Source organism: Dama dama, chromosome 12 (assembly GCF_033118175.1).
Source record: "Dama dama isolate Ldn47 chromosome 12, ASM3311817v1, whole genome shotgun sequence".
Taxonomy (NCBI): domain Eukaryota; kingdom Metazoa; phylum Chordata; class Mammalia; order Artiodactyla; family Cervidae; genus Dama; species Dama dama.
Window position 1 is genome coordinate 66,405,799 of NC_083692.1, and position 26,939 is coordinate 66,432,737.

The window sequence follows — 26,939 nt, forward strand, 5'->3', positions numbered from 1 at the left end:
AGGTGATGGAATTCCAGTTGAGCTATTTCAAATCCTAAACGATGATGCTGTAAAAGTGTTGCACTCAATATGCCAGCAAATCTGGAAAACTCAGCAGTGGCCACAGGACTGGAAAACATCAGTTTTCATTCCAATCCCAAAGAAAGGCAATGCCAAAGAATATTCAAACTACTGAACAATTGCACTCTTCTCACGTGCTAGCAAAGTAATGCTCAAAATTCTCTAAGCCGGGCTTCAACAGTACATGAACCATGAACTTCCAGATATTCAAGCTGGATTTAGAAAAGGCAGAGGAACCAGAGATCAAATTGCCAACATCCGCTGGATCATAGAAAAAGCATGAGAGTTCCAGAAAAACATCCAATTCTAATGGACATGAGTTTGTGTAAACTCTGGGAGTTGGTGATATACAGGGAAGCCTGGCATGCTGCAGTCCATGGGGTCACAAAGAGTCAGACATGACTGAGGGACTTAACTGAACTGAACTGAAGAGCCTTTTCATTCAAAGCAATTATTTAAAATTCACCATGAATTTTAATAAACTAATTTCATAGTTACTTCCTGCTAATCCAATTTCTGCTTAATTTGAACCTTCTGTATCATTTCAGAACAACTTGTGGAATCAAATTAATTACGATTAAAGTAACAGTTTTCTCATGCTAATAATGATCAGTTTAAAGGGTTGGGCAGATATCAGAGAGTTTAGTCACAAGTTATAGCAAATTGACACTTCATTAGTGAGGGAGAGGCTCAAACTTTTAAACTCAGGAGAAGAGCAAATTGTATTGAAAACTACCAGGTACAGAGCTCTGGCTACAAGCTGGTTTCCTCCACATTCTTGCTGTGGCCATAATTCTTAAAAATACCAGTAGCTGCTTATCACCTTGCCAGTGCTGGGAAATTTACCCATGTAGGTTAAATGGAGAAATATTTTAAAAAGCAGAATAAATTAGAATCCTTTTTGTGAACTATTTAAGCTTTCCTTTGGAAGTGTGAACTTTGTAACTCAATTTTAATGTTTGTGTTTCCAGGTTCACAGAGCTTAACAGTGTCTTTTTTTTTTTTTTTTTTAAACTTTCCAGGATTTGCCTTCTTTATTCTGAGGAATTCTTTATTCCTATCTTGTCTTACCGTCGCTGTCTCTCACTCTTTCTAATGAAAAGGAGGTCCCTTTGAGGGTTTTGCTTGGGCAGCAGGTTAAAGGATTCAGAGAAAAACATGGATTTGCCCTTTAGATATCTAGGCTAATTTAATTCTATCATGATTGCTGCAACTTTGAATAGTATTTCTGGGAGCAGCCAGGGGTCTTAAAGTTTGCATCCCACCCCCCACCGTGCCCCACATTCTTTTAAAACTAACTCATTGCAAAAATCAGTTTCATAATGAAACTGCATCTGAATCATACCTAAATAAAATGTAGCAATGCCCTTAGATATTCAGAGACACCTTTACTTTCTAATAAAGTGGTAAGAAACTGAATATAGTTGACCCTTGAACAACATGGGTTTGAACTGCATGGGTCCACTTAAATGTGGGTATTTTTCAGTGGTAATTACTGGAGTGCTACATAATCTGCAGTTGGTTGGATCCACGGATGTAGAGGAACTGTGGGTATGGAGGGCTGACTATAAGTTACATGCATATCAACCTCTGCCTTATTCAACAGCCAAGTGTAGTTTTTTTTTTTTTTCAAATAATTTTGAATAAAATTTTTTAAAAATTTAAATTCTGATTAAAATTCTTAATTGCTCAACCTGTGTGTCTAAATGCACAAGAGTAGTGTCTACTTGATTGGGAAGATGGTAGGTAATTATTGTTTTTAAAAGTTTTTAAACAAATAATGAAGTATAGTTATAATCGTCTTATTGCTTGTACCATTATTATTGGCCAGATAGCATTTAAAAAACTTCCCCATAATGATACAAATACTCTCTTGATGGTTTCCCACTGTTTACATAGTTGAATTGAAAGCATGATGAGAAAGTCATCCTTATGTTGAGATTTTTCATTTTTCTTTATGAAACCATGTCAAGATCATTGATTCCGTTTTCAGTTTCCTTGACCATTTATGATTTTTAATTCACTGTGGGGCTTTATTAAGATATATCATGTCTGTGTGCTCCTGCAAGATTTCTGTAGGCTGTTTGAAATGTCTTATAGTAGACTTGATGGATTCTAGGAGCAAGACTGCATCTGGAGAAGAGGTATCTTTGATCTGAGACCTGTCATTTGTGATTCAAATGGAGGCTGGACAGCCTAGGAGGGAGCAGGTCTTGCAGTGGCCCCTGCCTTCCCTGCCAGGGAGACAGGGCCTTAGTGAAGTCACTGAATCCACAAGACGGTAAAGAGGAGAGACAGGTTGTGTGTGTCCCACACACCTGAGAACAGAACTCTAAAGTTGTCAAAAATACCCAAACACATAGTCCCAGGAAGTATGGTGAACCCACGAGATGTCTGCTGTGATTTTGCCAGCACCATCCAAGGATTTTTTTTCCTTGATGGACCCTAGTGTTCCATTTGAAATCTGCAGTCCAGTCAGTCCTATCTTGTCTCCCATTTCTGATTGCTTATTAGTCCCTCCAGGGTGCTGTCCTCTTCTATTGTCTCTATATACTGCTCCAGGTTTCTTTTCCTCTGGCCCAGCCTCTCTTTCTCTCTCTGTCAGACCTATCTTGGGAACCACTGTGCAGCTAAAAGTAACAGTGACATATCTCCTTACATAGCACGTTATTAGGCATAAGAAGCTGTTCTAAGTGCAGTATGTATGTTACTTGCATGGGCTCATTTAATCCTCGTAATGGCTCTGAGACATAGGCATTGTTATCATGTCCACTTTACAGACAGTGAAATTGAGGCACAGGGAAGTTAATTCACCCATGATCACATAGTTAGTAAATGGTAGAACTGGGATGTGAATATGAGAGGAAGTCTTCAGGGTTTATGCTCTTAGTCATTAAAGTATCCTGCATCTCCCTAGGGTAAAAATTCCCCCACACACTAAACTTTTCTCAGAATGGTCCATGACCTGGTTTATAGCCTTCCCCAGAAAAGCAACCCCCATATACTATGAGCTCATAACTGGACATTAAAAACCATGTGAGGAAAACCATAAAAAGAGAGCCAATATAGCAAACAAATGGCAAAATGAACATGTTGAGAACTAAAAACAATAGAATAATCTAAAAGAAAATTATAAGCAGTTTAAAAGCATGATTTTAGATTAAAAAAGGAACAAAGCCATAGTAAGATGACTAGACACTAGAAATAAAGAGTAGGCAGTTTGCAGTAGACCCAGATATAAATTTCAAAAGGTTTAATGCCCAATAAGCTACCAGAAAGAAAGATAGTTTTGCTACTTCTAGATGAATTGAGAATTGATAAAATGGAAGGAAAACCTGAGAAATAGCTTTCAGTTTGCAGAAGACAATAAATTGATGGAAAGTGGAGAACGTGAAAGAGAGGTTAAGAGACTAGAATGAAGTTTAATGTAAGTCTGTTAGGAATTTCAGAAGAAGATAATAGGAAGAAAAAGGGTAGGGCAAAAAGTCAAAGAGGCCATGGATGAAAATTTTCTAGAAGTAAGGAAAACATGAATCTTAGGATTGAGGAAGCATGCAAAATTCCAAATATTTCAGTGAGACCACAGAATTTTTATGAACGTGTGGGGAAAACAATGCTCTCATATGCCTTTTATGGAGGGTCATTTTGCAATATATATATATATATATATAAAACATGCAAATTCTTTGACCCGGAAATTGTTTCTAGAAATTTATCTTCAGTAAATAATCAGTCGAATTCCTCCAAATTTAAATATATAAGGATGTTGAACTCAACATTGTATACTAGAGATGTATTGAAAACAGCTTTAGAAAGCTCATCAATATGCAATAGACAAAATACACTAGTGTATAACCACAGAAGCATTGTTGCTTTTATGGAGTTGTTAAAATGATGATATTGATCTATTTTTATTTATTGTCACAGAAAGATGGTTGATATGGAAAAAGATCTAAAAAACCATGTGAATAGTTGGTCCAACTGGCATAATAAAAACATCTGTATATCTAAACAGGAGTTTGGAAAGATAAATACTTTAAAGTTTATAGATAGTTATCACTGCATCGATAATTTTTACTTTCTTTTTTTGTCATTTTACGCATTGTCTTATATCAAGTTATACTTTGTAAAGGGAAATCTTGATTTATAATTTAGCTGAGGAGGAATGATAGAGTAATAGCAGTCCCAGGGAGAGTAGATTTGAACCAATGCCATCATATTCTACCTCTCATTTCCCTTTCGGTTGTGTGTGTTATGAGTGTGTACTAACTGGTACTGTGCCCACAATCCTGGCACTGGATGTTGTCATGGACTTCAGCATTAGGAAATATAACGTGAATGTGTAGGGAGAAAGAATGGATACAGAAACTTGAATCATCTCTAAAAGGGACTGGGTGATTTAAAACACAAGATGTCTAAGTATCTCAAGGTTGAATACTCTTTTTAAAATATATACTGAATTATCCCTTGGTGTACCTTGTAAAGCTAAGAAGAATCTACAGTGCTCATGAGATTAAATGATCAAATATGTAATTTTCATGCTTTGTTGTTGTGTATGTATTTGTGTGCATGTACGTGTATGTATGTACTCACATGCACACACACACACTTTTTTATAAAACGTGTGGCCGATCAAACTTGAGTATGGGTGCCCTTCACCTGACACTTTCTTCTAATTCAGGTTCTTAGAGCCAAATGCATCAGTTTTTAAGTGAGGAGAGAGAGAAGTAGTTTAGAGAAGAACAGAACATAGAGGCTTAGCTGTAGTTCTTAATAGGAAAAGGGGTTAGGTTTCAGATGCCAGTTTTGTAAATAAGTGGAGATAAAATGTGACTACAGCCATCTCAGATTTTTCAAAAGCAACTCGATGAAAACAAGTTTTGTCATTCATAAGTGTAGACATACTAATAAGATGTGTGATTTAAAAAAACAATAAAAAGTGTGCCCTTCATAATTGGGAGAGAGAAAGATAAGAGAGTTAGAATATGAAGGAAATGATATCTGAGATTAGTTTCAGCTGCAAAACAATTTACTGTGTACATGCAAGACGTTGGCACACACCCTCTCCTGTCCTTTGCAATGAATTTTCTTGTTTGTTACATAGAATATTTTATTCAGTGTAGCCTCAGTTCAGTTCAGTTCAGTCACTCAGTCATGTCCGACTCTTTGCGACCCCATAGACTGCGGTATGCCAGGCTTCCCCTGTCCATCACCAATTCCCAGAGCTTGCTCAAACTCATGTCCATTGAGTCAGTGATGCCATCCAACCATCTCATCATCTGTTGTCCCCTTCTCCTCCTGCCTTCAATCCTTCCCAGCATCAGGGGCTTTTTCAAAGAGTCAATTCTTTGTATCAGGTGGCCAAAGTATTGGAGTTTCAGCTTTAGCATCAGTCCTTCCAATGAACACCCAGGACTAATCTCCTTTAGGAAGGACTGGTTGGATCTCCTTGCATTCCAAGGGACTCTCAAGAGTCTTCTCCAACACCACAGTTCAAAAGCATCAATTCTTCGGCTTTCAGCTTTCCTTATGGTCCAACTTTCACATCCATACATGACTACTGGAAAAACCATAGCTTTGACTAGACAGATGTTTGTTAGCAAAGTAATGTTTCTGCTTTTTAATATGTTGTCTAGGTTAGTCATAGCTTTTCTTCCAAGGAGCAAGCATCTTATAATTTCATGGCTGTAGTTACCATCTGCAGTGATTTTGGAGCCCAAGAAAATGAAGTCTCTCACTGTTACCATTATTTCCCCATCTATTGGCCATGAAGTGATGGGACCAGATGCCATGATGTTAGTTTTCTGAATGTTGAGTTTTAAGCCAATTTTTTCAGTCTCCTCTTTCACTTTCATCAAGAGGCTGTTTAGTTCTTCTACGCTTTCTGCCATAAGGGTGGTGACATCTGCGTATCTGAGGTTATTGGTATTTCTTCCAGCAATCTTGATTTCACCTTGTGCTTCAGCCAGCCCAGCATTTCTCATGATGTACTCTGCATAGAAGTTAAATAAGCAGGGTGACAATATACAGCCTTGATGTACTCCTTTCCCAATTTGGAACCAGTCCATAGTTCCATGTCCCGTTCTAACAGTTGCTTCTTGACCTGCGTACAGATTTCTCAGGAGGCAGGTAAGGTGGTCTGCTATTCCCATCTCTTTAAGAATTTTCCATAGTTTGTTGTGATCCACATAGTCAAAGACTTTGGTGTAGTTAATAAAGCAGAAGTAGATGTTTTTCTGGAACTCTCTGGCTTTTTCTATGATCCAATGGATGTTGGCAATTTGACCTCTGGTTCCTTTGCCTTTTCTAAATCCACCTTGAACATCTGGAAGTTCTTGGTTCACGTACTGTTGAAGCATCACTTGGAGAATTTTGAGCGTTACTTTGCTCGCATGTGAGATGAGTGCAATTGTGCAGTAGTTTGAATATTTTTTGGCATTGCCTTTCTTTGGGATTGGAATGAAAACTGACCTCTTCCTATGAAAAGGCTTTCCAGCGTAACCTATGAGGTGACAAAGATTAATAGTGATAGAGAAAAAGGGAATGCTATGGGTCTTCATTTATGTCTTTATAGAAAGTCCCCTGGTAGACTGGAGACAGCCTCAGTATTAACAACTGATGATATTATGACACTCTTTTCATGGCAGATTTCTTTAAGTGGGCAGTTTTGTTATTAGATGGTTACCAGATTTTAAATCCTGTCTGTAAAACTTAAGTGAGGAAACATGCTTCAGCAAGATCCTATTCTGCGTTTCAGTGGAAAAAGGCCAGGAAAAAAAATCCCCATATAGATGAAGCTTCAAATACATCATTATTGCTCAGCTTATAACCTTGGTGACAGGAGAGCTAGAGGGGCCTGAGGTAGTGGTATTAGTATAAACAGCTTTTGTATTGAACACGTGTGTATATATTCCCACTGCAAATTTCATCTCACTGAGGCAGCATACTTATGTAAGCAAAGTTTGTTAGAGAATTTCCTGGAAGCAGCTGGCCTACTTACCTAAACACAATGCCTTTTTTTTTTTTTTTTTCTGGCAAATAAGAAGTAGCTGTAGAATATTGTGTTTGAAAAGAGACTCTTGACAGAAAGTTATGTCAACATCTGAGGCACTGAGGCAGCTCCTGGGGTGACTTTGGCTGCAGCCCTGAACTCTGCTATCCCCTCCCCTGGCTCCATGGCTCTCCTTCTGTGTGAGGCTGAGCTGCCAGCTCAGTTCATTAGAGGGCATTCTCTGTGCCTGTACTCAAGAGGCAGCAGTATTCTTGGGTCATGACTGATTGGCCGTGTGGACCTGGGTCTCTAACCAGGTGAAAGCCTCCCTAGTAGAATACGCTGCCTGGTATACCTGAGCACTTGGGCCCTGTGAGACCCTGGGGATAAGGGCTATAGTCTCTGTCTAGACATGGCAGTTAATTCTGATACTTCAGTCTGGGGCCAGCTTGTTACAAATGCAAGTTTCCAATTCTATACCTGTAACTGTGAGTCAGGATGTCTGATATAGTAATCCTTATGCATAGTAAGGTTTGGGAACTACTGACTTAGAATAGCCTCTTATGATATTCCAAATACAAAAGGGTAATTTTATTGCAGGGACTTTTAGTTGTTATTTGTCCTTTTACAAATTCATTCATCTAAATATTTGTTGAACGCCTATTCTGTGCTAGATACTGAACTAGGCAATGGAGTTATAATGGTGAACAAGATTGACTTTTTTTTTTTTTTTGTCTTCATGAAATGAAGGGAAAATGAATAAACAAATGAATAATTATGAAAGCTAAGAAGGCCACAGTATTATAACAGAGTATAGTGGGGGGAGGAACAGTAAATGTTTAAAATAAAAATATGGTTAGAGAAGGCCTCTCTGAGGAGGCAGCAATTATACTAAGACCTGGATTAAAAGGAATCAATCAGATATACAAGAACCTTGCTAGGCAGTATAAAAGCTTATACACAGGTACTGAGACTGAATCAGCCTCGATGTGTTTCAAGAACAGAAAAAAAGAGCAGCATGACTATGCCCAGCAAGCCAGGGGCAGCATGGTGTGAGATTAGGCAGGTTGGTCCTGGATTGTGTAGGCTCTGGAGGACAATGGATAGGCAGAACAGACTGAGAGGGAATGGAGATTCCAACATTTAGTGGCAAACAGGAGTCTGGAGTTGGGAGGAGAGGCCTAGTCTGGGGCGTGAATGTGAGGGTTATTAGTGTTTCAAAAGCAAGACATCTCAATGGATAATTCAACCTAGGAAGAGGCTGCAGAGAGAAGATGGGAAAGGGCCTGGTAAAGAAGACTGGGAACCTCTAGGACCTGGGAGAGGTGGGAGGGTGGGAGAAACACCAGGAGACTGTGGGCCTGTGGAAGCCACAGGAGGAGAACGCTTAGAGAGAGACAGGCAAGTGTGTTATAGATGCTAAAGATCTAGAAGAGTGCAGGCCTCTTCAGTGGCCACCAGCTGTATGTGGCTCTGGAGCACTTGAAATGTGACTAATGTGAAATGAAAATATGTTGTAAGTGTAAAATAAAATGTACACCACGCACACCTAAAATGAATATAATGTTATGTATTAATTATATCTCAATTTAAAAAATGCATGCCGAATTTCAAAGATGTGGTAAAAAATAAGAATGGAAATATTTCATTAGTACTTTTTAAAGTAGTAATGATATGTTGAAATGATATTGTTTAGCATAGATTGGGGTCAATAAAATACACTATTAACATTTCACCGGCTTCTTTTTAGTTTTAAAAAATATGGCTAAAAAAAAAATATGGCTATAAAAAAAAAATATGGCTAATAGAAAATTGTAAGCCACATGTGTGTCTTTTGTCCTGTTTCTGTGGCAGAGTTTGGTAACTGGAGGTCATTTGCAAGCTTTAGACTGGCTGAGATTTAGTAATCCCTAGCCAATTGTTTATACTCAGGTGTGACAGGATCATCATGATAATATTTATTATGCCCAAAATTAAATTAAAAAACTCACCAATAAAAATTCTTCTAGACTTTTTGATATGTATGAAAGTGATTTAATAATTTCATATAAATTGATAATATAATATGGCCTTTAAGTTCTTTGAAATAAACTCTCAAATGTGGTTTTTCAGTCTTTTTTTTTAACCTGCATTTTCCTTCTTTCCTTTCTGTCTTCTATCTTCTTATCTAAAAATTCTTTTGTTTTTATTTTTGCCTATCTGGCCAGGAAACTTCATGGTGTTATGGTCGACTTGCCGCACAACCGTGTTCAAATCTGTCACCAACAGGTTCATTAAAAACCTGGCCTGCTCGGGGATTTGTGCCAGCCTGGTCTGCGTGCCCTTCGACATCATCCTCAGCACCAGTCCTCACTGTTGCTGGTGGATCTACACCATGCTCTTCTGCAAGGTCGTCAAGTTTTTGCACAAAGTCTTCTGCTCTGTGACTATCCTCAGCTTCCCTGCCATTGCTTTGGACAGGTAAGATTAAGTAGCCAGGGGCGTAACGTTTTTTAAGTGTACTGAAAAATTATCACTGTGAAGCAAATAGTGAATAGCTGATGTTCCAAATATTGCTTGTGGTCAAGAGAAAGAGAATCAACTGCTGAAACAGATGCCTCACAAAAGCCAGCAGCCCTGGAAAATGGGGCTGTTGAGAAAAGATGTGGTGTTGAGGAGGCTACATCATGAGGATGCCGGGGCAGAGCTGGGGCATGATATAGTTTCAGTCTGGTTGGAATTGGCCATATTTGCTTTGCAATTGCAGTAGATTGCTCATCAGATTGCTAACTCTGCAATTAGGGCCTTTTGATGATGGATGAAAACATTTCTGGAAGAACAAGAGAACAAACAATTCAGTAGTTACTTAACAAGTGATTAGACAGTCCAGTTGGACCTGGCCAGATAGCACCAGAAATTCCTTTGTAGGATTTATTTCCAAGGTTTTATACTGTGATGGTGATTGCTTTCTCTTCCCATAACTTTTTAATGGATGTCCATTTGAAATAAATCTTACATCTTACATCCTAGCTATTGCTATTATACATAATTTGATCAAATTTATCACAGTGAAGTGTAAAGATCTCAGTAACCAACAACTTCCTGCCTTTTTTGTTGTTGTTGTTGCTAGCACTTCAGGAATACAGTTGAGACAATAATACATTTTAGAGAATAGAATTAAATAAGCACACAAGAATTGAAAAATATTTTGTGTCCACAAGAATTTTTGATTTCAAGATTTACAAAAAGGAGAAGTTGCTGATGTGAAATGTGCTGATTCTTCTGACTTTATATCCTGTGGTAAATTTAACTATGTTTTAGGTGTTAGAATTTTAATACTCTTTGTCTATTTAAAACATGCTTAAACCTTAATGACCTATTGAGGGCATAGACTACAAAATCCATCTGTGGAGTCACTTCACCCTATCTGACTTGGAACCCAGATTTCATTAGCTGCCCAGTGTCAGCTGCATGACAGGACACAAAGTCATACAAAGCCTTCTGCATACTAGGAGAAACCATTGACTTTGTACTTAAAAGAGGGATCTTGGAGCCAGAAGTCTGATTTTAAGTCCCACCTGTGCTGTTTCCTTGCTGGTGGCTTTGGGCAGACCTCTCTGAGCCTCAGTTTCCTCAGGAGTAAAAAGAACTAAATGAACTATTTGTGGCCTGTGTTTAGATAGACTGCACTGATACATATATATATATATATATATATATATATATATATATTTTTTTTTTTTTTCCTAGTCTTCTCCTCTGTTTGGCACATTCTTTCTCAGATAAATTGTCTGCCATCCTTTTACCACTAGAGATCCACTGCAGCTCTTTGACAGTTTCTCCTTAGAAACTCACCATCCACAGGAGCAGACAAGGCAGGTGACAAAACCAAGTGACATGGACCAGTTTGGAGTTGTGTCTGCCTTCTTTTACATGGGGGTCATCACTCAACAGGCCCTTTACTACAGCATTGTATAAATTTAAGGCATAATGGATTTTCTTACACATATTGTGAAGGACTCACTAGAAATTTAGCCAAAGACTTCTCTGGCAGTCAAGTGGCTAAGATTTCACCTTCCAATGCAGGGGGTGTGGGTTCTGATCCCTAATCAGGGAGCTAAGATCCCACATGCCTCATGGCTGAAAAGTCAAAACATAAAACAGAGGTGATACTGCAACAAATTCAATAAAGACTTTAAAAATGGTCCACATGAAAAAAATTCTAAAAAAATGAGATAACATCCATCATCTCCTATAGAAACATATCATTTTACTTATGATGAGAACTGCTACAATCTACTCTTTTATCTTTTAAAAATAATTTTGTTTACTTTGGGCTCTGTTGGGTCTTCATTGCTGTGCAGGCTCTTCTCCAGGTGCAGAGAGCAGGGGCTACTCTCCAAATGCAGCGTGTGGGCTTCTCACAGCTGTGGCTTCTCTTGTTGCAGTTCCTGGTCTCTAGAGCATAGACTCAATAGTTGTGGCACACAAGCTTAGTTGCTCCACGGCATGTGGGGTCTTTCCGGATCAGGGATTGAACCCATGCCTTCTGCATTGGCAGGCAGATTTTTACTACTGAGCAACGAGGGAAGCCCCCTGACCTACTCTTTTAACAACTTACTTCATTCCTTTTTATTGCTGAATAATTTTCCATTGGATGCATATACCACAGTTTATTTATCTGTTTACTAGTTATGGGACATTTGGGTTGTCACCACATTTTGGATGTTGTGAATAATGCTGCTATGAATCCTGAAGTTTTTTTAAGGATAGGATGCAACAAGAGTGGAAACACGTCATTCAGGACACATTGCTATTCCACCTAGAACAGTGCAGTAATCCCTGTGGGTTATTTTTGAGCCTCTGGTTTTAGGCAAGAAAATACATAAATAATAAGAAATATGTATTATCTTTCCAGCAGAAAATCTACTGTATTTTTGCCATCATTTAAAAGTTTTTTCCAGTGTATCTTTTACTTTATTTTTTTTATTGAAGTATAGTTGATTTACAATGTTTCAGGTGTACAACAAAGTGATTCAGTTATATATATATATATATATATATATATATATATATATATATATATATAAAATCTTGCCAGATCCTTTTCCATTATAGGTTATTACAAGATATTGAATATAGTTCCCTGTGCTGTATAGTAGGTCTTTATTTGTATTGCTTATCTATTTTATATATAGTATTGTGCATCTATTAATGGGCTTCCCAGGTGGTGTTAGTAATAAAGAACCTGCCTGCCAATGCAGGGGACATAAGAGATTTGGGTTTGATCCCTGGGGCAGGAAGATCTCCCGAAATGGCTACCAACTCTAGTATTCTTGCCTGGAGAATCCCATGGACAGAGGAGCCTGGCAGGCTATAGTCCATAGCGTCGCAAAGAATTAGACATGACTGAAACGGCTTAGCACATCTGTTAATATCAAATTCCTATTTTTTAAAAAAAATGTAAGCAAGTTCTTTTAGTAGAAAAGCAAGGTTGGTAGATCCCTATTTCATTATTTAGTGATTACTCAAAAGGGTAAGTGTGGTGTACTTGAAGACAAAGGGAGAATAGTCCTTTCTCTCACTTCCCTCTCAGATATTTGTTTCATGGCACCAAGTCAGCAAGTTAATTGGGAGGCCACGTGCACTTCTGCATCATTCCCTAGACACGTACACTCCAACAAAATGATGTATAGTGAACCTGTGCACTCGTGTTGCATCTATTTCCCAACATATAATGGAATCAGAAATTATGGGAAACTGGGGTTCATTACATGTCTTTTAGCAAATGGGAATCAGAGATAGTGGACATGTATTCATGTGTGGGTGTGGGTCCATCACATTGGATTTGTTAAATGATGATTAGAAAAGTTTATCTATATTCAGAGAGAAAAAATTGGGAGTGTGCATAATTTATACATTTCTTTCTCTTTTCTTCCCCTCCCAGAAAGCGATCTAGAATACATTTTACCGTGCTGCATCCATCTCTGGTCATCCATGGTCATGTGTGTTTGCATCATCTCTCCCCCAGCCTGTCCCCTGACAGACTCCACCACAGCACCACTTTCTCTTGACATTTTCCCAGGTGCTTCCTTTCCCCTACCTCCTCTATGCATGCCTCCAGCAGAGTCATCTTCTCTTCAGTTATAATTGTTTGCTTACATGCCATTTTTTCCCCATGTAGTTTAGAAACATTCTTGTGTATCCTTTCATCTTTGCAGCCCAGTGCCTGGCACAATATGTGGCACACGGGTGGTACTTAGAAATTCTTGTGACAGGAAATCACACATGCTCAGGTGGCCCCGTGAGGGAATACATATTAGTAGGGCTGGAAGGTCGACTCCAGCATTAGCTGACTGCGCAGACGTGGGGTGAGCTAAGGGTGAAGAAACTTGCTGTATCTCTGAGGGCTACTGACTGCCCATTCAAGACAGATGTGGTTCTAGGGGTTTAACAAATTACTCAGTTTCCCCAAATCATAGGTGATATTGAAACAAGGTGCTTTGGGAATTCTGATTAGGTGGTTATAGAATAATCAAGTCAAGCTTGAAGGGAAAAAAAATCTCTGATTTTAACAAAGATATAACTCTGCGGGTATTTTAGACCTACTGATTGCTCTTAGGGGTCCTGAGCGATTATCATGGAAAATGGCTCCTGAGCCCACACAATTCTTTCAGTGGAATTGATTTTGAAAGACTATGTCAGAGTCTATCCCTCACACTGGGTTCTTCTGCCCCAGCAGCTGTAAATGTTAATGATACCCATGTATATATACTACAGCCTGAGTTTTCTTTGGATTTGTGTGCAAATTTCTCTCTCTTCATAGCTTTGAAAATTGCCCTTAAGCTCCTCTAGCCCATGTAAAATTTTTTTACAAATTACCCTTTACCCTTAAATTGAAAAAGAATGTCTTCACAGCAGATGGAGATATCCTTTATATCGAGGGCACTCTTTGGGATTTAGTGCTGGTGGCAATAATTATAAAGTTCACAATGAATTGTATGGCAAAGTCCTCAAAACTTAAGGTCTAGCTTCCAAACTCCTCTAGTGATCTCCTCTGTCTGAGGCAGAATGAAAGAACTCGACCCTTTCTTTCCTCTCTCCTACTTTTAGTAATGTGAATTCCTCTAAGTTAAAGTGTATCTTCTTCTGTGAAGTGAATTTTGCTTGTGCCTTTGGCAGGTACTACTCAGTCCTCTATCCGCTGGAGAGAAAAATATCTGATGCCAAGTCCCGAGAACTTGTGATATACATCTGGGCTCATGCAGTGGTGGCCAGTGTCCCTGGGTTTGCAGTGACCAATGTGGCCGACATCTACGCCATGTCAACCTGCACAGAAGTCTGGAGCCACTCTCTGGGCCACCTGGTATACGTTCTGGTCTACAACATCACCACGGTCATCGTGCCTGTGGCTGTGGCATTCTTCTTCTTAATACTGATACGCCGGGCCCTGAGCGCAAGCCAGAAGAAGAAGGTTATCATAGCAGCACTGCGGACCCCACAGAACACCATCTCTATCCCCTACGCTTCCCAGCGGGAGGCTGAGCTGCATGCCACGCTGCTGTCCATGGTGATGGTCTTCATCTTATGCAGTGTGCCCTATGCCACGCTGGTCGTCTACCAGACAGTGCTCAACGTCCCCGACACGTCCGTCTTCTTGCTGCTCACGGCCATCTGGCTGCCCAAAGTCTCTCTGCTGGCGAACCCTGTGCTTTTTCTTACTGTGAACAAATCTGTCCGCAAGTGCTTGGTAGGGACCTTGGTCCAACTGCACCACCGCTACAGCCGCCGAAACGTGGTGGGCACAGGGAGTGGGATGGCTGACGCCAGCCTGGAGCCCAGCATGCGCTCAGGCAGCCAACTCCTGGAGATGTTCCACATTGGGCAGCAGCAGATCTTCAAGCCCACAGAAGACGAGGAAGAGAGCGAAGCCAAGTACCCAGGTTCAGGGGCTCTCCAGGCCAAGGAGCTACTTCCCACTTGCCTGGAGGCAGAGCTGGGACCACAGTTTGCAACTCCCGCACCACCCCCGGGCACCGTGGACTCTATCTCCCAGGTAGCACCAGCAGTGTCTATGGAATCTGAGACATTTCCCGACAAGTATTCCCTGCAGTTTGGCTTTGGGCCTTTTGAGTTGCCTCCCCAGTGGCTCTCAGAGACCCGAAACAGCAAGAAGAGGCTGCTTCCTCCCTTGGGTAACACCCCAGAAGAGCTGATCCAGACAAAGATACCCAAGGTGGGCAGGGTGGAGCGAAAGATGAGCAGAAACAATAAAGTGAGCATCTTCCCAAAGGTGGATTCCTAGCAAGGCTTGTGAATCCTTGGAAGCCACAGGCCTTTCCACATTCCTGCTCTTCTTTCACTGGGCCTGTGATTTGTATGATCTCATTGCAACTCAGCATGGGTTGACTCCACCTCTGTGGGCCAAGTGCTTATGAATGAGAGGGAAATCTATATATAAAATCAAATGTCCTCTTTTTTGAGGATATGTATATCTATATATATATGTTTATCTCAGTGATCCAAGTCCTTAGTAAAGTCCATGTTCCTCACAGTGTAGACAAAAGCTGGGTAGTGGGGAACGGGTCTTGGGAGGGAACTTCATGTGCATTTTCTGAGGATATCTCAGTTCTGGGGCCCTGCAGAAAGTACACATAGAGGAGAGTGTCTATGGAGTGCCAAAGGGAGCAGGTACTCTAAGAGAAGCCCAAGGTAATTATGGAGCCATGTGACCATAAAGAAAATGCCTATTAGATTGATTTTAAAATGTGAAAGAAGTGGAGAAGAAAGACTGAGAAATACCCACACTCTGTAGTCTTTAATCTTCCCAGATGATCTCATGAGAAAGATTCTATGCAGCAATCAGCAGGGGTAAAGGATATTGAAAATGATGATCTTGTGCCAACTTCTGGAATTAAAAATCATTTAAAAAGGCAAAGTTAGTATACATGGGGGCCTCTGGAAATGTCAAGCTAAACATACTTGATTAGGAGAGGTGATTCTGCCCAAAAGAGTGGGAAAAGTTTGCTTCTCTTCCAAGGAAGACTCCAGACCCCAGGTGTTGCCAGTTTCATTTTCAGTCTCTTTGTATGACTCCCTTCATTTTGGGCATAAAGGAGGAACAAAACAGAGAAGGAATTCATCATTGTAAAATGCCAAGGCAACACCTAGCCCAGGTAAGCGCTTGGCTTCCTGTTTCCCAATGAAGTTATAGCAGGAACCAGACAGGATAGGAGAGGGAGGACAATGTCCTCAACTGATCAGTCACCTGGAGGCTCTCACAAGTGATTCGAGACCACTTTGAGGTGGGTTTCACCAGGCTGAATTCAAAGTACAGATGACACTTCACTCTTAATGAGAGCAAATCAAGCACCAGCTCTGCTCTTTTCTGATGGGTGTTTTGTTCTTGTTTATTGTCCCTAAGGGAGCCAATCCCGTGCCTTGAGCAAGCTTGAAGGGAGGGGGGGCATATGCAGTGGCAAGCAGCACATCCCAAAGGCAGTGGTCCTCGCAGATCTCCTTGAACCACACTGGCCCTTGTCCCTTGGAGGAAGGTCAGACTGTGTGCAGGGAATTTCATTTTCCTGTCCTTTCCTGGGTGTGCTGTCTTGTGATTCCTGACTATGAACCCAAAGACCCTTCTCCCCAGGAGGGAGTGCCTTCCTCTTCGTGTTTGTCTCTTCTGTACATTGTGTGCTCACAGTGGAAACAGGGGCCTGCCTGCCACCCCCTCTCTCAGGGCCCTGCATGCCCTCTGTATGCTTCACCCCATGGCCCTTCAAGTTTATCTTTCAGACATTCACAGCTGTCACAGCTTTCATCATGAAGGAACGTAATCTGTCAGAAAATTGTGTCCACTTTAGAAGAATCTGTCAAATGTAGCCACGTTGATGTTCCAATAATGTATATGTACAACTTAATAAGTTCTGGTGAGCCAGAATTTGGTAGATATTTCTTATGTATGTTTGAAGCGGTTGGTTGACATCTAACAGATCATGGCCAGGTGTATTTATATACTCTTTGAAGAATTATGTTTTAATAAAAAAAAAATCAAAAAACAGTTTCTAAACTCAAAAAAAGTTGTGTGAGTGATTTTTTTTTTTCCCCTTACAAGTGGTATACTATCTGAACCTCTCTCTTCCTGCATGATCTCAAGTGAAAGGTATTTATTTTCTTCCCAAAATGTAGATACAGCATTCTAGTAGCATTTTCTTATGTTGTTGCAACTTGAAAAATGAATTACCAAAGAAGAAAGTGCGGTGTTTGAATAAATGTCCCCAACCTGGTTTCCAAATAGATTCGGTGGGTGGACTACCAAACATGTAGGTGGAGCTACACTGGGAAGAGTATAGTGCAGCAGTCATTACCCCTTATGGTTGGGACCATGGCCTTGAAGTCTGATGGTCAGTGTTTGAATCCTGACTCTACCACTAACCCACCTTGTGATCTTGAGCAGGTGAAGTAATCTCCATGTATCTTGGTTTCCCCTCTGTAAAATGGGGAGATAATAACTGTGTCAGGAGCTGCTGTTGCCCTGACTCGCATATTTCACCTCTAGTTTTAGCCGTGTCTGCTGTGGGCCATTGTTGGCTGCATCCATTTACCTCCCTGAGAGCCATCAAGGCCTTGCTTTTCTCCTTTCTGCCCTGGGAGAGCTCCCTAGCTCTGGGGATTAACGCTTGACCAGTGGGGCATGGGCATCAGTGGATAAATGCCCCTGCTTCCTGTCTTTCTGCTGGACAACTATGGGAGGCATCTTTCTACTTCTCAGGAGGTCAAGCAGCTTGAGTCCCTATTGTCCACCATGGTGTCTGATTAATGCAGCCTTTTATTGACTCCTCTTCCTTCTCTGTGGGCTTTCTCTATCCTCATTCATGCCCTCAAGGATTACCTCCCCCAAACCAACCACACAAAGCCCTTATCTCAAGCTCTGTTTTCAGGGCTATCCAATAGTATACCTCATGGGGTAGTCATGAGGATTAAATGACATGGTCTGTTCAACACAGAGCCTGAAACAGAGTAAAACTGTATCAATATTAGTGCTTACCTGCTACGTTAAAAACAGTGGTTGAGGTTTTTTTGCAGTGTTACTCAGAAAATAATACTAAACTGATGTTTTCACCAGTTACCCCAACAATTATTTGTATTCATAGTGATGATAACTTTGAGGCAGTTGTGCATAGTCACTCAACCATGTCCGACTCTTTGCAGCCCCCTGAACTGTAGCCTGCATGAGGTTTTAGAAGCTAAAATATCTTCCCTGTTAGCTTCTGGCTTAACCAGTGTTTATCCCCATTTATGGCAAGGCAATAAGTTAGTTAATAGGCAGAATAAAGGCCTAGTGACCTTCATAGAACTCAAACTGTAATCTCCAACATGGTGTTATATGAATCTGTAATGGCTAATTATCTCCTGGGTTTGTAGGAGCCACTTAATTCCAAACTTAAATGAGTGAATGATATAATAAATGAATAAATAAGAGATACAGCACTTGGAGAAGTAGCTAAATCTCTCTGGGCAATGAGCTGAAGTAAGATTTTCTGTCAGAGTTATTGCTGGTTCTCATCGATTTCCTTGAAATGACTCATACAAGGGTTAAAGGCATTGAATGCAAGGTTTTTGATCTACCTGTCTCTTCAACACCTAAGACTCTCTGTATATTCACTAGAGTGAGTGTAAATTCTAAATTTGGAAGGTAGTTCAATACTGAGAAATACAGCTCTAGGCATGTGTGTTGGGCATAAACAGTAATCCTTTTGTCCTCTGTATTGATCAGAACTTAGTGGTTAAACCCCTTTTTGCTCCCTTTAAAATTTCTTTCTATATGTGTATTCACTGCAGCCCACATACAGAAGGAAGGTAATATCCACAGATATCTGTACCTTCTGGATAAAGGGGTCCTTTTGCTGCCTCCTGGACAACGCCCCAAGAATATAGCGAAACAAAGAAAGACTTGCACAATTGCAAAGGGACCTGTGTGTGCCTTGCTGTCCAGGTCCTGCATCCCTGTGGAGAGTTTGGTAGTGAGTCCAGGAGCCAGGGCTTCACTCAGGTATTTACGTACAAGTCTGAAAGAGAAAGCTGGAAGCCCAAAGGTGCAGAGGGATGGAAGGGATGGACTGCTGCCTCAAATGGGGCAAGGAATGAGCACGTAGGCAATGGTGCAGGGGACAGAGGGTGTCTCCACTTGCGTGCTCCACAGCACCCACGGTGTCATGTGAGAGGGAAGGAAACCTTGCAGGTTCTATTATCCCAGGGTCTCAAGAGGAAAAGTAAGCTGTAGCAAAATACTAAAGAAAACTATATATTTTCTCACACTTTGGGGGCCGGGGTGGGGGACTAAAGCAATTACTTTGTATTTAAACCCTGAAGGGAGAATGAGGTTTTAAGTTTCTTTTCAACTCTGAGATTTTATGCTTCTGTAGTATATTATTTGACATAGAAATACATGGTTATAAAAATCTTTTCTAGTTTATTTTGACTTCCCTCTAACAAAATTCTCATTCTTGTTTGCATTTTCTTCCTTGTGGATTTTATGGAAGAAATTTGGTGTAAACAGGTTTTATTTATATACTACTACCCTAAAGTCCATGAAGAATTAGACTCCAACCTTCTGCCTCTGGGCTCTTTCTCTATGAGAAACATTTAATCTAAGTGCATGATCATTTAAAAGGCAAATGATGCAAGGGATAATTTTCTTCTCAAACCGAACTTTTGAAAGATAATACTAGGACTTTACCTGATTTTAAACATAGATGAAATAATGACTACAGGTCTAGAGAAATGAGAAAATTGGAATTGCATTGAAAAAGAAAATGTACCTAAAACTTTGTTCAAGTATTTCAGTGGTTAACTGGAAGTTGACTTTGAGAAAGACTAATACCTTCTTAGTCTGTGAAGACTGTGAAGACTGTTTGAACATATAAGAGTGCATTTACTGCTGGAGAGGGTGTGGAGAAAAGGGAACCCTCTTACACTGTTGGTGGGAATGCAAACTAGTACAGCTGCTATGGAGAACAGTGTGGAGATTTCTTAAAAAACTGGAATTAGAACTACCATATGACCCAGCAATTCCACTTCTGGGCATACACACCGAGGAAACCAGATCTGAAAGAGACACATGCACCCCAATGTTCATCGCAGCACTGTTTATAATAGCCAGGACATGGAAGCAACCTAGATGTCCATCAGCAGACAAATGGATAAGGAAGCTGTGGTACATATACACCATGGAATATTACTCAGCCGTTAAAAAGAATTCATTTAAATCAGATCTAATGAGATGGATGAACCTGGTGCCCATTATACAGAGTGAAGTAAGCCAGAAAGATAAAGATCAATACAGTATACTAATGCATATATATGGAATTTAGAAAGATGGTAACGATAACCCTATATGCAAAACAGAAAAAGAGACACAGAAGTACAGAACAGACTTTTGGGCTTTGTGGGAGAAGGCGAGGGTGGGATGTTTAGAGAGAACAGCATCGAAACATGTATATTATCAAGGGTGAAACAGGTCACCAGCCCAGGTTGGATGCATGAGACAAGTGCTCGGGGCTGGTGCACTGGGAAGACCCAGAGGGATCGGGTGGAGAGGGATGTGGGAGGGGGGATCAGGATGGGGAATATGTGTAAATCCATGGCTGATTCATGTCAATGTATGGCAAAACCACTACAATATTGTAAAGTATTAGCCCCCAACTAATAAAAATAAATGAAAAAAAAAGATTATAAAGAAACATATTTGGGAAAGAAGTTTTGCTAATAAAGAAAACAACTGGTTCAAAACGTAAAAAAAAAAAAAAAAAAAGAGTGCATTTACGTGAACACATCATAAGTTGGAACAGATGCCTTCATTCATTTCCTAAACATCCACTTTCCTTCCTTCTTCACAATGTCTACTCAATCCCATCTCCAGGGGAGATCATGATTAGAGGAGACTTCTTGCTATATTTAAGACTAATCCATGTGTAAATATAAAAATACAAATTAACTTTAAAAAGTGAGACCTAAAAGAAAAAAAAAAAAAGTGAGACCTACAAAAGTCTATTTAAAAAGCTTCTGAATTTTGCAATGCACCATCAGACTGAACAAAACAAAGAAACAAGAAATCATATGTATCCTTAAGGAGAATTGAGAAAATAAGGAGATTTAAGCTTTCAGGGTAAGAGTGACTGATGGCTTTTTGCTGATATGTCAAATGATGTCAATTTACTCAGATAATTCCCCTGGTTTGGCTGTATGAGCTAGGCATTGTAGGCTGTTCTGAATTATATTTCCCCCCCATATCTTCTCAATAACAAAGAAGAAATATTTCTTTTTCAGAACAGTTTTTATTGGAAGATGGTTGATTTACAATGTTGTGTTAGGTTCTGCTGTACATCAAAGAGAATTACTTATACATATATCCACTCTTTCTAAGACTCTTTTCCTGTATGGGTCATTACAGAGTACTGAGAAGAGTTCCCTGGCTTTCAGGGGTTTCCCTGGTGGCTCAGACAGTAAAGAATCCGCCTGCAGTGCAGAAGACACCAGTTTGATCCCTGGGTTGGGAAGATCCCCTGGAGTAGGAAATGGCAACCCACTCCAGCATTCTTGCAGGGAAAATCCCATGGACAGAGGAGCCTGGTGGGCTATGGTCCATAGGATTGCAAAGAGCTGGACATGACTAAGCGACACTTTCACTTTCCCTAGGTTTTAGTTTTTATTGGTGTATAGTTGAAGGTGTATTTCTTAAAGCACTTTTAAGAATTACTGCTTTTTAAGAGTAAGTTTGCTTCAGAATAATGCTAGTTTGCCTCAGAAATTAATTTAAAACCCCATCATATTATAGATAAATATGTATAAAATATAGAATGTAATACATTAAACTATTCTAGAATTGTATTTATTTATCATTAACCATATACTTTAAAAAGCTAAAGTGAAGGTAATATAAATTCCTTTGCAATAACTACTTCAGATCATTAGAAGATTAGAAGATCTTAATTAATTTTAATTTATAATTCTCTCTGCCTCAAAGTTTATTCCTGTGGTAGCATTTGGCTTCTCTTTGCCTGCTTTGTATTTATATATGATTCACAGTAGGATATTAAAGCACAGTCCACAAACTTCTGTAGGAAATGATATGATCTCTATTTTGCAGATGGGAAAACTAGACACACAGATGGCCCTAAGAGATGAAGCAAATTAGAAACAGAGCTAAAAACAGTACAGAAGGTATTAAGAACCAGCTCCTCCAAAGCACGGATGATCGTTATCATCTCTCATTATTATGACTATTTTTTGAATACCCACTTGGCACATATTATTAAACTATGCTGGAGACTGTATTAAAAGTCTTAATGCCTGACAGCTGTTTTTCTCAATGTTATTTCCCAAGTTTCTTCTGCTTCATGATTTCCTGTTTCGTGATAGAGTCATTCAGTTCAAATAAATGTTAAGAAACTTACTGGAATGCCAAAACTGAGATCACTCAGCTGAGAGTACTCAGAGTCGTCATCTTCTGCCTCAGGTCCTCCTTGTTAATTCAGAGTCTGAAAGAAGTGAAAGTGAAAGTCACTCAGTCGTGTCTGACTCTTTGAGACCCCCACGGACTATACAGTCCATGGAATTCTCCAGGCCAGAATACTGGAGTGGGTAGCTGTTCCCTTCTCTAGGGGCTCTTCCCAACCCAGGCATTGAACAGGGGTCTTCTGCATTGCAGGCAGATTCTTTACCAACTGAGTTATCAGGGAAGCTCTGAGTCTACCCTTAGTTTAATTTGAGAGTCATTGCCTTCACATCACTCTCACCCAATGCTCAACCATACTCTTCCATGCAGGCATACAAAATGTTAACAAGATTCCTTCATTCATAACAGTAAGTATTATTGCATTTAACACACATTATTGTAATGGAATATGTGTTTAAGACATGGTCCCTGCCCTCTGGAAAGTTTAAGGGAGAAAAAAACCCCACAAGAGACAGAGAGCAGTAAATGATCAAATGCTGACAAAAGTGCTGAGGAAAATGAAAATTATCCTTCACCGAGAGTGTGCATCTTCCCCAGGGATCTTGTTTTCATGGATGGCAAATTTTTCTTAAATCCAGGAAATTTCTTCCTCCATAAAATGCCCATTTGCTTCATATATTCATAGCACTTAGAATTTGGAAGATCTTAGCCTAGTTATATACCACCTCTGTAATTTAATATGAAGAAATGGATGCCCAGGAGATTAAGAGATTTTTTCAAGGCCGTGGACTAGAACTTGTGAGTTTAAAAAATGCCTAATCCATAAGCAAGATATGTGAAGGGAAAACCAGTGCTTTAAAATGTCTTTTCCATGACACTGAGAAGATGAAATATTTCTCTAACTAATGCCTTCCATTTTCTTCCTGCTCTTATCATAAATAGATAGGTAACTACTACATATTGGCACTCAGAAATCCCCCTTGCTTCTGATGCTTGCTGTCTAAAATGAGTGGTGGTGAGGAGTTGGAGGGGATTAATACGACCATCTAGTACCTGCCTCTGATAGGCTCTCCAAGCAACTAGGTATGACTGGAGAAAGGCTGAAAAGCTCACTTGCTCAGAAATAGCTTGCTAGAGGATTTGACTCAGGGTAAGTGACCAATATAAAGGTAGACAAATGAATGCAGGAATGCAAGTGTGCCACCGGAATACAAAATGCCCACAAATTTGGGCCAAGGTAGTGATCTCTAGATACATAACAAAAAATAGTTTGCAGTTTCCACAAAAATACCAAATTATCTGTATCAAAACATACAAGATAAGTGAGCATTTCATGGATGACAGGTATGAACTGAACCTGATAATTCACCTTTTTTCATTCTTCCACCTAGATTAGAAGTTTGCCTTTATTTGAAGCAGAAGTACTCATTTTATTAACAGTTACAAGAAAACATTCAATACAGAATCTCAAGAACATTTTAATTTCTCTATTTCTACAAAGTAAGGAAAAGTATTCAGAAATTGCCTTCCCATTATTTAATAGATGGTTGTAAATTGGAGCCTGGAAGAGTGAAGAGGCTTGTCCTTTTAGAATCAACAATAGAGGGAGATGTAAACCTAAATCTCATAAAACCTAAACCATTTTTCAATTCATTCTATTGCATTGTGCTGTAAAAATAGGGCACGCTGATTGTGGTTTTGCTTTGTTTAATTCTTTGTAGATCACAGAGGAAAAGACCGGTGGCTGTTACCACTGCCCAGATGTTTCTAAACAGGCAATTCTTGCTTCTCTGCTTGTTGAACATTTTTTTTTTTTTTAAAAATACTGGTATGAATACTGTGGAAATTCAGACTGGAATACATGAGCAGGTGGTTTCCAAAGTTCATTTTCTGTGAGTCTCTATTTTGTAAGTAAGTTCATTAGTATCATTTCTTTTTAGATTTCACATATAAGGGATTACATATGATATTTTTCCTTCTCTGTCTGACTTACTTCACTCAGTATGACACTCTCTAGTTCCATCCATGTTGCTGTAAATGGCAAAAATCAACATTTTAAATAACACCTGAAATGATCCATATGAACAAGAAAATCTGAGAACCCATTTTTAGCAGATTTATTTCATAGCATTTAAGTACTTAAAAAAGAACTAAACACATACTAAATGCATTTTTACTGTGAATAAAAATGGGATTACTTGTTCCAGAACTTCCTTTTTGCTGTTTAAGCCTTGATTGACTCCCCTGGTCTTGCCTCTTGATTACATGGGTGGTGGTGTGGCCAAGCAGGACCAGGAGGAACAAGAGAGAGTGGAGTTTGGGTAAAAGGGTATATGAAATAAAACATGGACTTTTTTAGAAAGTCTGCAGGTTTTATAGGAATACAAATAGGTGAGAACTTTAGTCTCTCAAAATTACCAATGGTTATTTGATATTAGATATCAAATAATAAGAGCCTGGCATGCTGTAGTTCATGGGGTCCCAAAGAGTCGGACATGACTTGGTGACTGAACAATACCAATTTTATGATACGGAGAGCTTCCCAGGTAACTCAGCAGTAAAGAATCCGCCTGCAATACAGGAGATGCAGGAGATGCTAGTTCCATCATTGGGTGGGGAAGATCCCTTGGAGGCAGAAATTGCAGCCCGCTCCAGTAATCTTGTCTGGGAGATCCGTTAAGGCTCTCATCAGGCTCCAGTCCATGGGGTTGCAAAGAGTGGACACAACTGAGCACATACATATATTTATAATATGTACTTTAAAAAAGAAATCGGCTCTGATTTTTTGGGGATCTAATTCACTCTTATTTGGATGGCAATTATAGATGTGCATGCTCAGTCACTAAGTCATGTCAGACTCTGCGACCCCATGGACTATAGCCCACCAGGCTCCTCTGTCCATGGGATTTCCCAGGCAAGAATACTGGAGTGGGTTGCCATTTCCTTCTGCAGGGGATCTTCCCAACCCAGGGATGGAACCCATGTCTCCTGCACTGCAGGTAGGTTCTTTACCACTGAGCCACTTGAGAAGCCCCACTTAAAGATGTACCCAAGCACAGTTCAAGCAAACAGATTATTTCAGTTCAGATCACACTTGAAATCCAAGGAAAGTGAGTTTCTGAAAGCGGATTTGGAGTTTTGTTTTTAAAGGAAGGCAATCAGCACCATCTAGTGGATACAAGTAACCTTTCTTCTTGAATTCAGTCCAGTGAGAAGGTGAAGAGAACAAACAGGCTTTGGAACTGGGTTGGAATCCAAGTATCATTTAGCTACCAAATGAACTTGGCAAAATCACTTAACCGCCATGCTCTGCTTCTCAAGTACCAACCTGGGTAATAACAGTGCTGTTGCGTAGGTGTTATGAAGTGACATGGAATGACATATCTGAGGCTTGTCCTAAACACTCAGTAAATTTTACTTTTTAATAACTAAGCCATAGATTCACACGCCATGGGAACTGTCCAGTAGCACACATTTTTAATTGCCCTTCAAAAGAAATGACTGTTAAATCTAGTTTGTAGAATCTATGATACAAGTCTTAGTAAGGTTTCTCTCCTAGTACCGTGTTATATTTGGCTGAAGCTCATGGTGAGAAAAAGGAAATCGGGACAACAAGGCTGGAATGATAGTTGGAGCCCAGATGGAATACAATGTGGGCTCATTCATTCATTCAAATCTGACTCCACTCAGAAGGAGAATGTCAGGAGCAGAGAGAGATTGAAAACAAAAACAAAAACCAGCTTTGAAACCAACGCTGCCATATGTCACCAACCTGGAATGAGACCAGGGAAATTTTAGCTTAAAATATCTTGACTCTAGATGAAATCTTTATGAATTATTTTGAAAGGCATAATTCTTTCTAGAATATTTTGGGGGTGGGGTATGAACACAGCAGAGAAAAATATGGTGCTCTAACATATCTGAATGTGAATTGTTTTGAGGGTATAATTGCAATAGTTGGCATAGAAGCTATTTCAGGAAATTAAAAACAAAGAATTTATTGTGTCCTAATACATAACCAATACAATTTATTAAAAGTTTGCCCTCAAGGCACATACTGTCTCTCAACAACCTATAAAAGGGAAGCAGCAGAAGGTAAATAAACTAATTGAGAATGACAGAAAGCAATTCAAGATGAGGTGAGTATTATGCAAACTATAATCAATGGGGACTTAGTTTGAAAGGTTACAAACAGTAAATGGACACTACATTTCTATTGAACTTGAACTTTCTAGTCACTTGCTTTATATGTATTTTATGCTGTGTAAGCAAGTTTTAAAAAAATGAAAACAGTTAATCATGAGCACTGGACACAACCCTGATTTTCTTAGTTGTTTTTTCCCCTCACATGCCCAAGAAATCTGAAATGTGTTGTTTTCTTAGCAAGCACCATTGGTCACCAAAAATAAAAATGGAAAGAATAGCCTTTATTCATGAAATACCAGCATTGTG

General features: G+C 39.7%; 1 protein-coding gene across 2 annotated transcripts in view; it reads left to right on the top strand.

The window, feature by feature from the left end:
• The window catches only part of GPR176 (G protein-coupled receptor 176), a 124,694-nt gene extending 107,636 nt beyond the window's left edge, over positions 1-17,058 (top strand). For both annotated transcript variants that reach the window (XM_061157611.1, XM_061157610.1), the window contains exons 2-3: positions 9,259-9,511; positions 14,213-17,058. In XM_061157611.1, the coding sequence (XP_061013594.1) occupies positions 9,259-9,511; positions 14,213-15,335 (1,376 nt within the window). In that variant the 3' untranslated portion in view covers positions 15,336-17,058. The remainder of the gene's footprint in view (positions 1-9,258; positions 9,512-14,212) is intronic.
• Positions 17,059-26,939: the final 9,881 nt, after the last annotated feature.